We start from the raw sequence: 13,924 nt of genomic DNA on the forward strand, positions 1-13,924 counted from the left end.
AACTTATGATTGAATTCATTCTGAGGATCTCTGCAGGATTTCAAATGTATATACATGTTATGCATTCTCAGTAAATCAAATGGCCATGAATGCTTTCTTGCTGAATGGCTGGGCTTTACGACGGCTTTTAATCTTGATACCCTCAATGCAGACATGATAAAACTTAAGAATAATACTTACCTTTTGCTTGAAAATTTTTGTTCTGAATTTATTTGACTAATAATTAAACAGATACATCAATGCTATCTTTTTAGTGTTGACTACCAATGGTAAAAGCATCAACTTGAAGTTTTGTTGACTATTTCATAAAATTTTTAAAGACGTAACAGTTATTTCATGACATCGAATTATCAGGTCCTGTGTAAAATATTACTCATTATAATAAAGCCTTGTTTTAACATATCCAAGTAAAAGTCAACCTCACTTGTAGTGCTAAAGCCTTGTTTTAAAATATCCAAGTAAGTCAAACCTCACTTGTAGTGCTAAAGCCTTGTTTTAAAATATCCAAGTAAAAGTCAACCTCACTTGTAGTGCTAAAGCCTTGTTTTAACATATCCAAGTACAAGTCAACCTCACTTGTAGTGCTAAAGCCTTGTTTTAACATATCCAAGTAAAAGTCAACCTCACTTGTAGTGCTAAAGCCTTGTTTTAAAATATCCAAGTAAGTCAAACCTCACTTGTAGTGCTAAAGCCTTGTTTTAAAATATCCAAGTAAAAGTCAAACCTCACTTGTAGTGCTAAAGCCTTGTTTTAACATATCCAAGTAAAAGTCAAACCTCACTTGTAGTGCTAAAGCCTTGTTTTAAAATATCCAAGTAAAAGTCAAACCTCACTTGTAGTGCTAAAGCCTTGTTTTAAAATATCCAAGTAGAAGTCAAACCTCACTTGTAGTGCTAAAGCCTTGTTTTAACATATACAAGTTTACATGGTTCCAATACATCATGATAACAGGGACAACTGTATCCTTACATTATAAGTGCTTATAAAAAAGTAAAATAGCTTACCCACAAGAGAGACACTTGGCTCTACAGGTAAAATACTGATCAGGAAATGTGTCATAAACAGACTTCTCAATGTCTCCACTGAATTTTTCATTTAACGCCTGAAACAGATAATACTCCAAGTTAAACAGTCTCAAAGAATCTTAAAAAGGGAGCTATACAAGTTTTTTTTTTTTCAACTGGTGAATTAATACAAAACTGAAACATGTTAACTAATGTTCTTTGTGTAAATGATGCAGAAAAATTAGGTTTTATTACAGAGAATGAAACCCATAATACTTTCTCGACGTAAGAATGTCAGCTTTTGTAAAATAAATGTTTACTACAGGCTTGAAATTATGTGATCATTATATAATTATATCATCTATTCAACATCAATTATTACCTCAGTGTCATAGCATTATATTCAACATCAATTATTACCTCAGTGTCACAGCATTATATTCAACATCAATTATTACCTCAGTGTCATAGCATTATATTCAACATCAATTATTACCTCACTGTCACAGCATTATATTCAACACCAATTATTACCTCAGTGTCATAGCATTATATTCAACATCAGTTATTACCTCAGTGTCATAGCATTATATTCAACATCAATTATTACCTCGGTGTCATAGTATTATATTCAACATAAATTATTACCTCGGTGTCATAGCATTATATTCAACATCAATTATTATCTTGGTGTCATAGCATTATATTCAACATCAATTATTACCTCAGTGTCACAGCATTATATTCAACATCAATTATTACCTCAGTGTCATAGCATTATATTCAACATCAATTATTACCTCAGTGTCAGAGCATTATCAACTCGGCTAGAGATTTAAGTGATGTGACAGTAACTTCTTGTATTTAATAATAAAAATTGATGTTTTTATAACATTCTAATAATTGTAATAACAATGCGGCTTTCAAAAAATAGGAAAATGTTGATGAAAACTATGTGCAAATTCCATGAATCACTTGCAATTTACCAACTGCTGTTAATCAGTCATGCATGATTTGTGTCAAAATTCTAATGTGTGCTCAATAATTGTATCACAGTGACGAAATTCCCACATTAACAAAATTTTCTTGATGTATCAGACCTGTGAGCTGTGAAAGTCAAACAAATTTGTAATACTCACTCAGCTTTTAGACTATGAGCAGATAGTGGCATGTCAGTTTCCCATATTATTCTGTGCAGTGAATCATGCATCGTGATAGATATTTAACTACTAGTAAAACTAGGCAATATCCATCAAACCTATGCCATTTTTTTCAAGGATTTGTATTGTTTGTACCCTTAACTACGTAAAGATATAAAAAGTTCAATATGCCAACATTTTACATACAACTGATCTTAAATATAAATAGGAAATAAACAAGTTGCACTGCTAATTGCACATAAAGACTCGTGTACAAGATGAATGATTCTTTTTAACACATTAACCCCTGGAGGTTTTTGTCGTTTTTGCCTGAAATTCGAGTAGGAAACACATTTTGAAAGCTATTTCTGAATGCATCTGAAAACACCAAATCCCAGGCGATCTTTCAATAACATACTGCCTAGCTGTATTATAAACATAGTTTTTCATTGGGTATTTGGCTCACACATGAGCAGAAGGGTAAAAGTTGGATTATTTTTTTTGCTAAACAGACCCATTATTTTTGTATCGAGACCACTCTTTATTCCAAATGACCATCTTGTCCTATTTTTGGCAAAGGTTCATATGTCGGTTTGCCTTAGATCTGAGACCAAAAAGTCTAAAATCCAGACACAAAATTGGATCCCAACCACGGGCCAATTCTGGATAGAAAAAAATGGATTCCAAAAGTGTAGGTTTTTCCCATTATTTTGTGGAGCAACTAGAAATTCCAGATTATCTGGGATCATTGTAGAGCTACTTTGTTTACCTTTCTATAATACCACCCACTTTACTGTATCATGCATGACCATGACGCTACAGAGCTCGGCAGTAGGCTACTACCTCCTGCCACGTTAACTCGTTGCTAGGGGTTAATGTGTTAACAAGGATTTTTAATTTCTTTTTACAAATCATCAAGAAATGGCTAAATTTGTAATTTATGTGCAATGTCGATGCACAAGGGATTAAATATCCAAGGAATATTCAAATTTGGTTACGTCATCAAAATGCACCCATTAACATATTAACCTAGGAGGTTTTTGTCGTTTTCGCCTGAAATTTGAGTAGGAAACACATTTTTAAAGCTATTTCTGAGTGCATCCGAAAACACCAAATCCCAGGTGATCTTTCAATAACATACTGCCTGTTGGTGTTAGAAACATCGTTTTTCATTGGGTATTTGGCTCGCGCATGAACAGAAGGGTAAAGTTGGATTTTTTTACAATTTTGTTGCTAAACAGACCCATTATATTTGTATCGAGACCACTCTTTATTCCAAATGCCCATCTTATCCTATTTTTTCCAAAGGTTCAATTGTCTGTTTGCAGTTCATACCGGCTTGCCTTAGATCTGAGACCAAAAAGTCTAAAATCCAGACACAAAATCGGATTCCGACCACGGGCGAATTTCGGGTAGAAAAAAATCAGGTCCAAAAAATGAGGTTTTTCCCTCTGATTTTGTAGTACAACTAGAAATTCCAGATTATTTGGTATCATTGTAGAGCTACATCTACCTCTCTATAATACCACCCACTTTAGTGTATCATGCATGACCATGACGCTACAGAGCTCAGCAGTAGGCTAATACCTCCTGCCATGTTAACTCATCGCTAGGGGTTAATGTGTTAATGTGGAATCAATTTTTTTTTATTTTAGTGCCAAAGCTGGGGAGTATGCAAAGGGGGGTATGCAAAATGCTACATCATATATGTACTTCAATTCTGGAGCCGAGGGTGGCATAGTGGTCTAAAGCGCTCGCCTTTACTGATCACTGCCATCTCAACTGTCAGCGTATGTTCGGGTCTTGGGCTCAGCTGATGTGGGTATGAAAGAAATCTTCCCAGTAGCTTCCTGTAAGTCAGATTGTTCTTAATGGGATTTTTCCAGGTTCTTCCACCACCAGTTATACTGGCTGCCATCTAAAGCCTTGCACAGAAAACTGGCAGTAAACCCAAACAAACAATGACTACAGGTCTGAAACACAAGATTAATACAGCTGCATATTAATACCAGAGGCAATAGAGGTAGGGAATACCAACTAGAATATATTTATTTGTATTGTATTTTGCATACTGACATAAATCCCCCCAAAAGCAAAGTCTGTATATCTTTAGCAGCAAATTAACATTGTTTTTCTATGGTGACTTTTCTATGGTAGCAAAATATGATGTAGCAATGATGATTTTTTAAAAGTCATGAGCATAAATCTTTTACCAGCTGTCTGCAGGAAATGCATCATGTGATTGCGATACTGCATAAGCAAGATTTCAATGTTGTGATGCAATTATCCTTATATCTAGAAGCTGATGACTTAACAGCTGAAGAGACCTACACAAATGTATTTTTAAAAAAGGAATATATTGTACTTTTTTTTTTACCTGGAGGGTTCTGTATACTACTTCTGGTTTTCTTGGTGCCCGTATACTATTGTTGTTAAGAAGTTCCTGCACAGCCTTCAGCAGATTCGCAAAATCTGTAGCTTTATTTCGGCCCGTTTTGGTCCCTACATATTTTAAGTCACTGAACTCAATAGAACATTCCAGTTCTTTGAAGCGCTCCCGAAGTACAATTGTTGATGATGGCTCTCCTTGAAAATAGATACAAGCTACACCATGAAGATCTCTGCCTATTTTAACTTTTCAAAGAATCTTGAAATTTTAGTCATAAAATATTAAATACTTGCAGATACTGAGTACTGAGGAGTACTGTTTCTGATGTGATGAAAGATGAAATCTCAATTACTTAAAATTTATTCATTGATTGCTGAGGATTACTGATCCTGAGTGATGCAGGATAAAATCTCAAATACTTAAAACTTATTCACTGAGTGCAAAGAAATACTGGTCTTGAGGTGATGAAAGATGAAATCTCAACTACTTAAAATTTATTCAGTGAGAGCTGAGGATTACTGGTCTTGAGGTGATGAAAGATGAAATCTCAACTACTTAAAATATATTCAATGAGAGCTGAGGATTACTGGTCCTGTGGTGATGAAAGATGAAATCTCAACTACTTAAAATTTATTCAATGAGTACTGAGGATTACTGGTCCCGAGGTGATGCTGAATAGCATACTGAACTTTTGCTGCAACACATACAAGAATGGCCATTCTTTCTTAATTTTAAGGAAATAACAGTTTTATCTCATTTTTAAGCATGTAATATAAGAACACATACTGCAATCTAATATAAGTATTCTTTTAAAATTGTTAGCTATTATAATTTTATTTAAATCTTCAATAAAGTTCAAGAATGTTGAAATTACATATGTAACTAATTTTCAATAATAACAAACAACTAAATACTAGCTCTAGATACAATTTCATGACTGATTATGTTACTGTCTGCCTTGGGTACATTTTTTATACCAATGAAACCAGTTTAAACCTTGAAGAAACTATAAAATATTGAATTAACAAAATTAAATAAACTAAAACAGATCCAAGTTAAATTGGTGGTTTAAGAGTTTACAATATTATCAATGGAATGGATTTAAAAAAATTAATGTCTGGTTCAATAGTTTAAATTTCTGTTTTAATAATTTAAATTCAATAATATAAAAGAAAGTTAATAACAATTACCTTGTGCTCAAAAGATGAATAATGTATACAATTTCTGCCACTTTGGAAGACGAAACAGTGGAGCCATCACTAACGACTGACAAAAACTGACTGGAGGAAATGATACGATCCTGTTCTGACCAACATGTACAGCAACAGCCCTGATTAATTTCTGACAACATTTGTCAATATAGGTATCCATGTTTCATGACAAAATGAGTATTTCTGTAAATATGACACATTACATAGTCTTTCAAAGACTACCTTTTTCAGCATCATAACAAATTTCTCGTCCTTAGAAATGCCAAGGGCTGCTTTCTCAACATTCTTAAGCTAGTCCTTTGTGGCATGACGTGGCTTCTCTTTTGGTTTTATCGTAGACATGTACTTAGAGTTTCTCATATGCATAAGTGATGACCTTATTTACCAAGTTTTATGGCAATCCACCAAAAACTGGGACTTAGTAAGCTGCACTAAGGAAATTGTGCCATTCACCAGAACAAGACAAAAAAAGGCAACAACTCAATGAAATTGTGTTATACACTAATACAAAAAGGGTGATGTCTCGATGAGACTGTTATACACCAACAAAAGCCAAAAAGGGCAATAGTTTAATGAGACTGTGTGTTACCCCAAAGACAAAAAAAGCAATAACTCAATGAGATTGAGTCATACACCAATACAAGACAAAAAGGGCAGTAACTCAATGAGATTGTGTTATACACCAATACAAGACAAAAAGGGCAGTAACTCAATGAGATTGTGTTATACACCTACAAGACAAAAAGGGCAGTAACTCAATGAGATTGTGTTATACATCTACAAGACAAAAACTGCTGATTGTAGGATGAATGTGATTTGCTGAAACATGCATCTTCAGATGAAGACCATAACAGACTTCTCCAGGATTGCAAAATCTGTATTTTTAATTCTGGATGTATGAGAATTCCAACAGTTGAGTAATCAGTAAGAAGGTTTTTTTTTGCTGAACTTATGTTTATCTTAATCATTTCTACACAACAATTACCTATGTAGTGTGTGGGCTATCAGAGTTCAAGTGATGCTAAAGGGATTAGGTAAAACCACATAAGCCTGATCTGAACAGATAAGAAGATTAAGGTTAAGCATACCTTTAATCCATCATATTTTAAATCCTTATGCAATGCTTGAAACACTTGCATTTCATGGTATACCATATTTAGAAAAATAGTGCAAAAATGTTTGAACTTAATTTGTTTGTCAGAGGAATACAAGCTCCTAAAAAAGGAACTTGGATATTTAAAATGGGAAACCATGATATTGACAACAGAAGGTCCAGAACTTAGCCATTTTTACCCTTGACCTGCAGCAGAGAAGTTTAGAAAAAGTGAATGTAGCGCCATTTTCTCTTAGTAACAATCAAGAAAATCAAGATAATATCAAGATATAACTTTCATAGTGCTATGGGCATAGTTTTGCATTTAAAAGGATTTGAAATATTAAATACACAATTTGCTGACACGTTAAAAATATAATAAAGTATATAAAAAAAAATTCTGTTGAATATAATATACTAACTATACATACAGTCATAGAAAAAAAAAAGGAACACTTGTACAAAAATAAGTAACATCCATGTCTATCTCACTGTCTGTTGCTTTTTTTTTTAAACAAAATACTATACAAGTGTTTCTCTTCATTCAGCATGTGGCATGAAATCTTAAACATTATTTTGCTCCACAAATAATGAATAATTCCAAGTTCACAACTGTCACAAATTAATGACTCACTGAGATTTTCATTTTGACATCATGATTATGGGATCATCAGTCAGAGGACTTCAGCTTTGAAATTTATTGAGGACATTGCTTGTAACTACTGTATATAGTGCTGAAACCATCACGGACATTCTTAAGCAGTAAAAAGATTTTCAAATCAGCTACTGTGGTGCACATACATGATGTCAGCTTGGCACCATTTTCATTTAGGACAAAGCAGATCTCCTTGCAAGTGTTGTGGTGAACATTCAGGTGGAGTAGTGACAAGTCATGGCAGCCACATTGGATGTATGACTGATACCATCTTCATTTATGGCCAATATGGTATCATAAGAACTGGTGAGGAAAAAAACATGCTGATATAGTCATCCATTTGAGGAGTACAGAATACAATATTTTCAAGATCTGACATTCCAGTCTAGAGAAGTAGCAACAAGATTTTCAAGATTGCTGCTGTGGTGGCCATATTGAATATCATATACATGCACCATTTTCATTTAATTGAAACTAGATACAAAAACCTCATGTTGATATGACCATCCACTGTGTGGTGACCATAGACCAACTGGACCCATAAGAGGTTTTCTGCTGAAAACTCAACGTCAATATGACTTTCTGTTCTGGTCAAGTTGTGATAACAAATCTTTGGATGTCAAATCAGCACCATTTTTATTTAGAATCAACCAGGCAAGATAAGAAGTCTTTTAATAAAAACCACATGTTGATGTGACCATCCATTCCAGAATAATAGCAATAGCAAGATTTCCGAGACTGAATGTCAGATTGGCACCATTTTCATTAAGGACCGACTAGACCTCATAGGAGAACTAACTACAACAAGATTTTCAAGATGACAATCATGGCAGATATACTGAACATGAGGTCGGCACCATTTTTATTTAGGACCAATAGACATCATAAGAAGGTTTTTAGTGAAAATTCATTGTTGATATGACCATCCATACTGGAGTAGTAGTAACAACAAGAGAAGAAACATTTTCATTTAATGACACCAGCTAGACCATGAGATAAATGAGTGTCTAATGTTTCATGGAAATCCTCCAGGTTGTTTAAGAGGAGCAGTGATAATACACTTGTGCTAATGTATGAACAGACAACAGACCATTCCATAAGCTCTGCTTGTCCATGTTGTTGTTGTTGTAGGCTTTTACGCCATTTTTCAGCACAAGATAGGCAATATATGGCGGCCAGTATAAATGGTGGAGGAAGAACATGGGAAAACCCCGGAAGAACCACCAACCCACGAGAAGCTACTGGCAAGCTTTCTCACATACTCACATTGGCTGAACCTGAGACTCGAACCCATGCAGACAGAGGTGAGATGGCAATGATCCGTAACTGAGCGCTTTAGACCACTCGGCCACTCTGGGCCATCATCTGGTCTATAACCTGTAAAGCTAAAAGTGTAAAGGTAAAGTTGTTAAGAACTGATATAGTTTTGAACACCACAAACAATCCCAAGTATGACTTATCAATTGCCTTGCATATTCATTATAATATTCAATATTTCAAAATTAATATATATTAGCAATCATATAAAATTTATATTGGTGGCATTAATACAAACATGTTTTCAATAATTGCTAGGAAAGAAAAAGGTATCATTATTGGTGCTCCTATTTTCAGGGCAGGTACCTTAATTTATTTAAGGAAGGAAGACTGGACTGCAACTTTCATAAATCCTATGGAGAACCCTGATTATATATATATATATATATATATATATATATATATATATATATATATATATATATATATATATATATCAAAGACTAAGGGTCCAGTTGCACTGGTAAGATTGCGTCTTATGTTGCTACAAGACAACAAGGGCCATAACTGCAAGAAGTACCGTGTATGAATGGCTGATCTTTTGATTTGCACATATTCAGGTGTTGACTATAGTATTTACTAGGTTTCATGGCAATCCATCAAAATCTGAGATTATAAGCAATAACAAATGCTGGATGTAACACTATTTTCATTTAGAACAGGGCATTCAATTTAAATTTATTTTCATTTTAGGATAAAATTACTACACCATGCTCTTTACAAGCATGATTAAACAAATTTGGAATTCATCCAGTCCTGGAATGGGATAGTGAATCAAGCAAAAGACCTTTTTGGACACCATACTACAGTAAAAATTCTCAAGTGACCTCAGCTATCAGCAAGCACTTATCATTTACAACTATAATCAGCATGCATGGATTGATTTTATTATATAAATGCAGTTATGAGCTACCACTGCTGAATGAGACCGGTGACCACAGTTTTTAGGCAAAATATGTCTTTTGATTCTGTCATGTACAACCTCATAAGATTGTCTTCCGACAAAGTTCTGTCTGTTCTAAGAAAACAAATAAATGAATCTTGCAACTGGCCACCTAACATCTACAGGTAACATTACATAAACCAGACTATATTAGTAGTACATGTCAATAACCACCACTGTAATATATATCTTCTCTATAAAAACCAATCCTTCTTTAAGGGAGCAGTCATGGACATAGAAATGTCAATGTGAAACATTTAGCATTATAATAAATGAATGAAAAATTAAGGCAATTGATAACTGTGATAATTTTGATTGTGATAATTCTGACTGTGATAATTCTGATTGTGATAATTCTGACTGTGATAATTCTGACTGTGATAATTTTGATTGTGATAATTCTGACTGTGATAATTCTGACTGTGATAATTCTGATTGTGATAATTTTGATTGTGATGCTTTTGATTGTGATGCTATATTTATAACAATTCTCAATGCCTTTACCTTGCCATTCTTTAATGCTGCATGCAGCTAGAATGGATCAAGGAAGAGGTTATAGTTTCTTTTTTATATTAATTTCTTTAGAAAGCTAATTTTGATTTCAAATCAATAGAATTTCCAAAACATTGTTAAAAAAAAACAAGTAATGACCAGTCCATTCACTTTTTCATATCTAAGCAACACTTCATACTATATTCACTATTCTTAAATAAACAAATTTCTCCACAACAGGGTTAAGATCAAAAGGCTTAAGTTCTGGACCTTCCACCATCACCCTCATCAATTTTCTTACAGTTTTCTTCTTTTAATCATCCACAGCCCTTTGTCTTGATGTGATCATGATGAACTTTGCAAGATCAGTATTCCTTGGGTTCCCATTGCATTCTTCCACAGTCACGAAATGATGTCCACAAAGCTAATAATCTTCCATAGTTTCTGGGGTGGTTGGGGGTGCAAGCATATGGAAATGTTCTGTTCCATGATTCATTCTGCAAATATCAGTTTCTTCAGGTGGGCCCCCGGGTGGCTGAGTGGTTTAAAGCGCTCTCCATTATGGATCACTGCCATCTCACCTCTGTCTGCGTAGGTTCGAGTCTCGGATTCAGCCAATGTTGGTATGTGAGAAAGCTTACCAGTAGCTTCTCGTGGGTTGGTGGTTCTTTACGGGGTTTACCCGGGTTCTTCCTCCACCATTAATACCGGCCACCATGTATAGCTTATCGTGTGCTGAAAAATGGCATTAAAACCCTAAAACAACAACAACAACAGTTTCTTCAGTGTTCTCAAAACTGTATGCATCAACTAATTTTTGTCTCATGAAAACATGCTTATCTAAAGCCTTGCACTTGGCACCAAAGAAATTATGTAAAGATGCAAGTGGAATAATACTAGGGTTCTCAAATAAAGATGCAAGTGGAATAATACTAGGGTTCTCAAATATATTATGAAGGTTGCAATCAATGACTCCATGCTTGAAAATGGCTACAATCCCAGCCATGAAAAGAGTCACAATAACGAAGCATATTGTCCCATGCAATAATTTGTAACACTGTATTGTTGATTTACTAATATTAACTCATTAGAATGCTAATGTTCATTCATGCAAATATTTAGTGTGTGTGTGATTTGGATTTTTAATGTAGCTTTAACAATTTTTCAGTCATATCGCTACGATGTCTACAGTGTGGCAATTTATAGTGATGTCTAGCACTGGGGCATCATGTCCCAGACATGTAGCATGATGTCCCACCCAGTCACATTATCCTGACACCAGGCCGACCAGTCCTAACACTAACCTCGTAATGCTGAGCACCAAGCGAGGAAGCTGTTAGTACCATTGTTGTAAGTCTTTGGTATGACTCGGCCAGGGATCAAAACCACGACCTCCCGCATCCGAGGTGGACGCTCTAACCATTAGGCCACTGGAGCAGTCGCAAATATTTAGCATTATAGTTACTGAATAAAAAAAATATGGCAATTGAGAACAGTGGTAATCATGATTACTAGTTATGTTACAGCTATAACAATACTCGACCACTTTACCTTGCTATTCTTTGTGTATGCAGCTTTCTTTTCTATATTAATTTATTTCATCAGCTTAATTCCATTTCAAAGCAAAAAAATTGCCAAGAAACTGAAAGAGGAAGAAAAAATGACTATATTCCATTCACTATTTTCACTGCATCTTTAAGCAACACAGCCTATCATACTACATTCACATTTTCTAAAACAAATGTGAAGTTTACTTCTTGGACGTTACATGATGCATCTTGGCCAGGTTTTCTTTCATGTGAGCACAGAAGAAACTATACTTTGTAATTGATTCTAACCAAATGGAGTACACAGACTATGGTGTTATAATTAAAAATAGGTATAAATGTTGATCAAACTGCTAATTGAACAAGCAATTTAATTTTGTGTGTAGTTTTCAAAATGTGACCAAAAAACATGAATAAGCAAAAAATTATATTTTCTTTTGAATTAACCCATAAAAATGTAGCTGTTTTTACTTGAGTTTGCTCATGTGTAACATCAGTGATGTCTGTAGTTTGAAAGGATGAACACTATGGTGAGATGACACCTGTACATGTGCAGTCATGTACATTTATAGGGATATGTCAAAACTGTTTTGCAATGCTTTTTATTTTTTTTATTTTCTAGTTAAGACAATTAAAACAAATTTAAATCCTTGTTAAAGTAACAACTGATTAAACATCTGTACCTATTTGTAATTACAATACTGTCTGGACAAGTCAGACTGCATAAAGCTAACAATGTTCCATCGTTTTCTCATTCTGTAAACCATGGGAATGTCTTATTCATTCCATAAATCTCTCAGCCTCTTTGATGTTCCAATTTCTTTATCTAAACTTGATGCATTAACTATTTTCTGTCTGCCAGTTATAAGAAAACCCAGCTCATCTCCAGCCTTTCGCTGGCACCAAAGAAATTATGTCAAGCTGCCATCAGAAAAATACTTGATGATCACTTGAAAATGAAAGTTTACCCATACACGATTACGAAGAACATTTGATTATATGACGATCAGTATAGAAGTTCGTACTATGCTGACAAATGAATACATGTCCGCAAATCTTAGCACTAATTTTATACAATAAAAAGACAAGTGTTTCAAAAACCAATGGATTCAAAGTGTGCAGTGATGCTTTTTACAGTGGGGTGTCTAAGCATAAGCACACGTAATTATTCTTTTGATCAAATTATCATTATGCATCATTAACAGTTATCTTCATCTATTTGTCTGCTAATCTACCCTATGCGGATTCATTCGAATTCTGCTACAGTCGCTTCAACTGTGCTTGATAGCATGCACACTATACAACTGTTCATTGCCTTATAGAAACGGATGATTTAAAAGTTTGTTGGAAATAAAAGGGCATTCTGCTGACTCTGCTGTTGGAACTCTTTTGTGTCCAAAATGAAAAACAGCTTCATTCACATTTCAGCATCCCACTGAATATACATACACAGACATAATTACTTGAAAATGAACGTATCAGTACAAGACACGGAAAAACTGGTTTTGATGACAATTTATGATGATTAATCTAAGACTTTTTATTCTTCAAAAAAAAAAAAAAAAAATCCCCAAATCTTGGCACCATTTTTCTAAATACTGTATATAATAACATGCAAGACACCACCTAGGGATTTTCAATATAATGGATTAAAACTGTTGAGTCATGTTTATCAAAAAGAAGTCAAAGCACATGTAATTAGTCCTTAGTCAAAATGGTAATTAAAGCACTGACAATCATTAAACGAGTGTCTTAATTTCCTTGTGTGTTAAGAGCTAACCTATGCCCCTTAACCTAATCCACTGAACTTTAACTCTGATAGTTTATGCCAGATGGTATATTTTGCCGCCAATAAGGAAATAAATCAAAGTCTGCAACATTGACAAAGCACTATGAGATCCCAGAATAAACTTTCTACATATTATTGTTCATACTTTTAAGAAGAAAAAACTTCTTTTTTGTGTACGAGAAAAATACATAAAAATTCAGGAGCCACGCCACGATTGTCTTGTATTATTCATACACGATCTCTTTCCCAAAATGATAATAAACCTTTTACATTTTTTCCACACTTGTAAGATTTTTTTTTGTACGAGAAAAATACATGTATATGAAATTTCAGAAGCCTCACCAT

General features: G+C 34.2%; 1 protein-coding gene across 1 annotated transcript in view; it reads right to left on the reverse strand.

The window, feature by feature from the left end:
* The window catches only part of LOC149805193 (zinc finger FYVE domain-containing protein 1-like), a 62,587-nt gene that overhangs the window by 41,942 nt on the left and 6,721 nt on the right, over positions 1-13,924 (reverse strand). The window contains exons 3-4 of the mRNA XM_089948324.1: positions 4,521-4,729; positions 1,005-1,102 (exon numbers count right to left, since the gene is read on the reverse strand). Coding sequence (XP_089804450.1) covers positions 1,005-1,102; positions 4,521-4,729 — 307 coding nt within the window. The remainder of the gene's footprint in view (positions 1-1,004; positions 1,103-4,520; positions 4,730-13,924) is intronic.

The sequence above is a fragment of the Sinohyriopsis cumingii genome, chromosome 2, assembly GCF_028554795.1.
Source record: "Sinohyriopsis cumingii isolate HCF-2022 chromosome 2, ASM2855479v2, whole genome shotgun sequence".
Classification (NCBI taxonomy): domain Eukaryota; kingdom Metazoa; phylum Mollusca; class Bivalvia; order Unionida; family Unionidae; genus Sinohyriopsis; species Sinohyriopsis cumingii.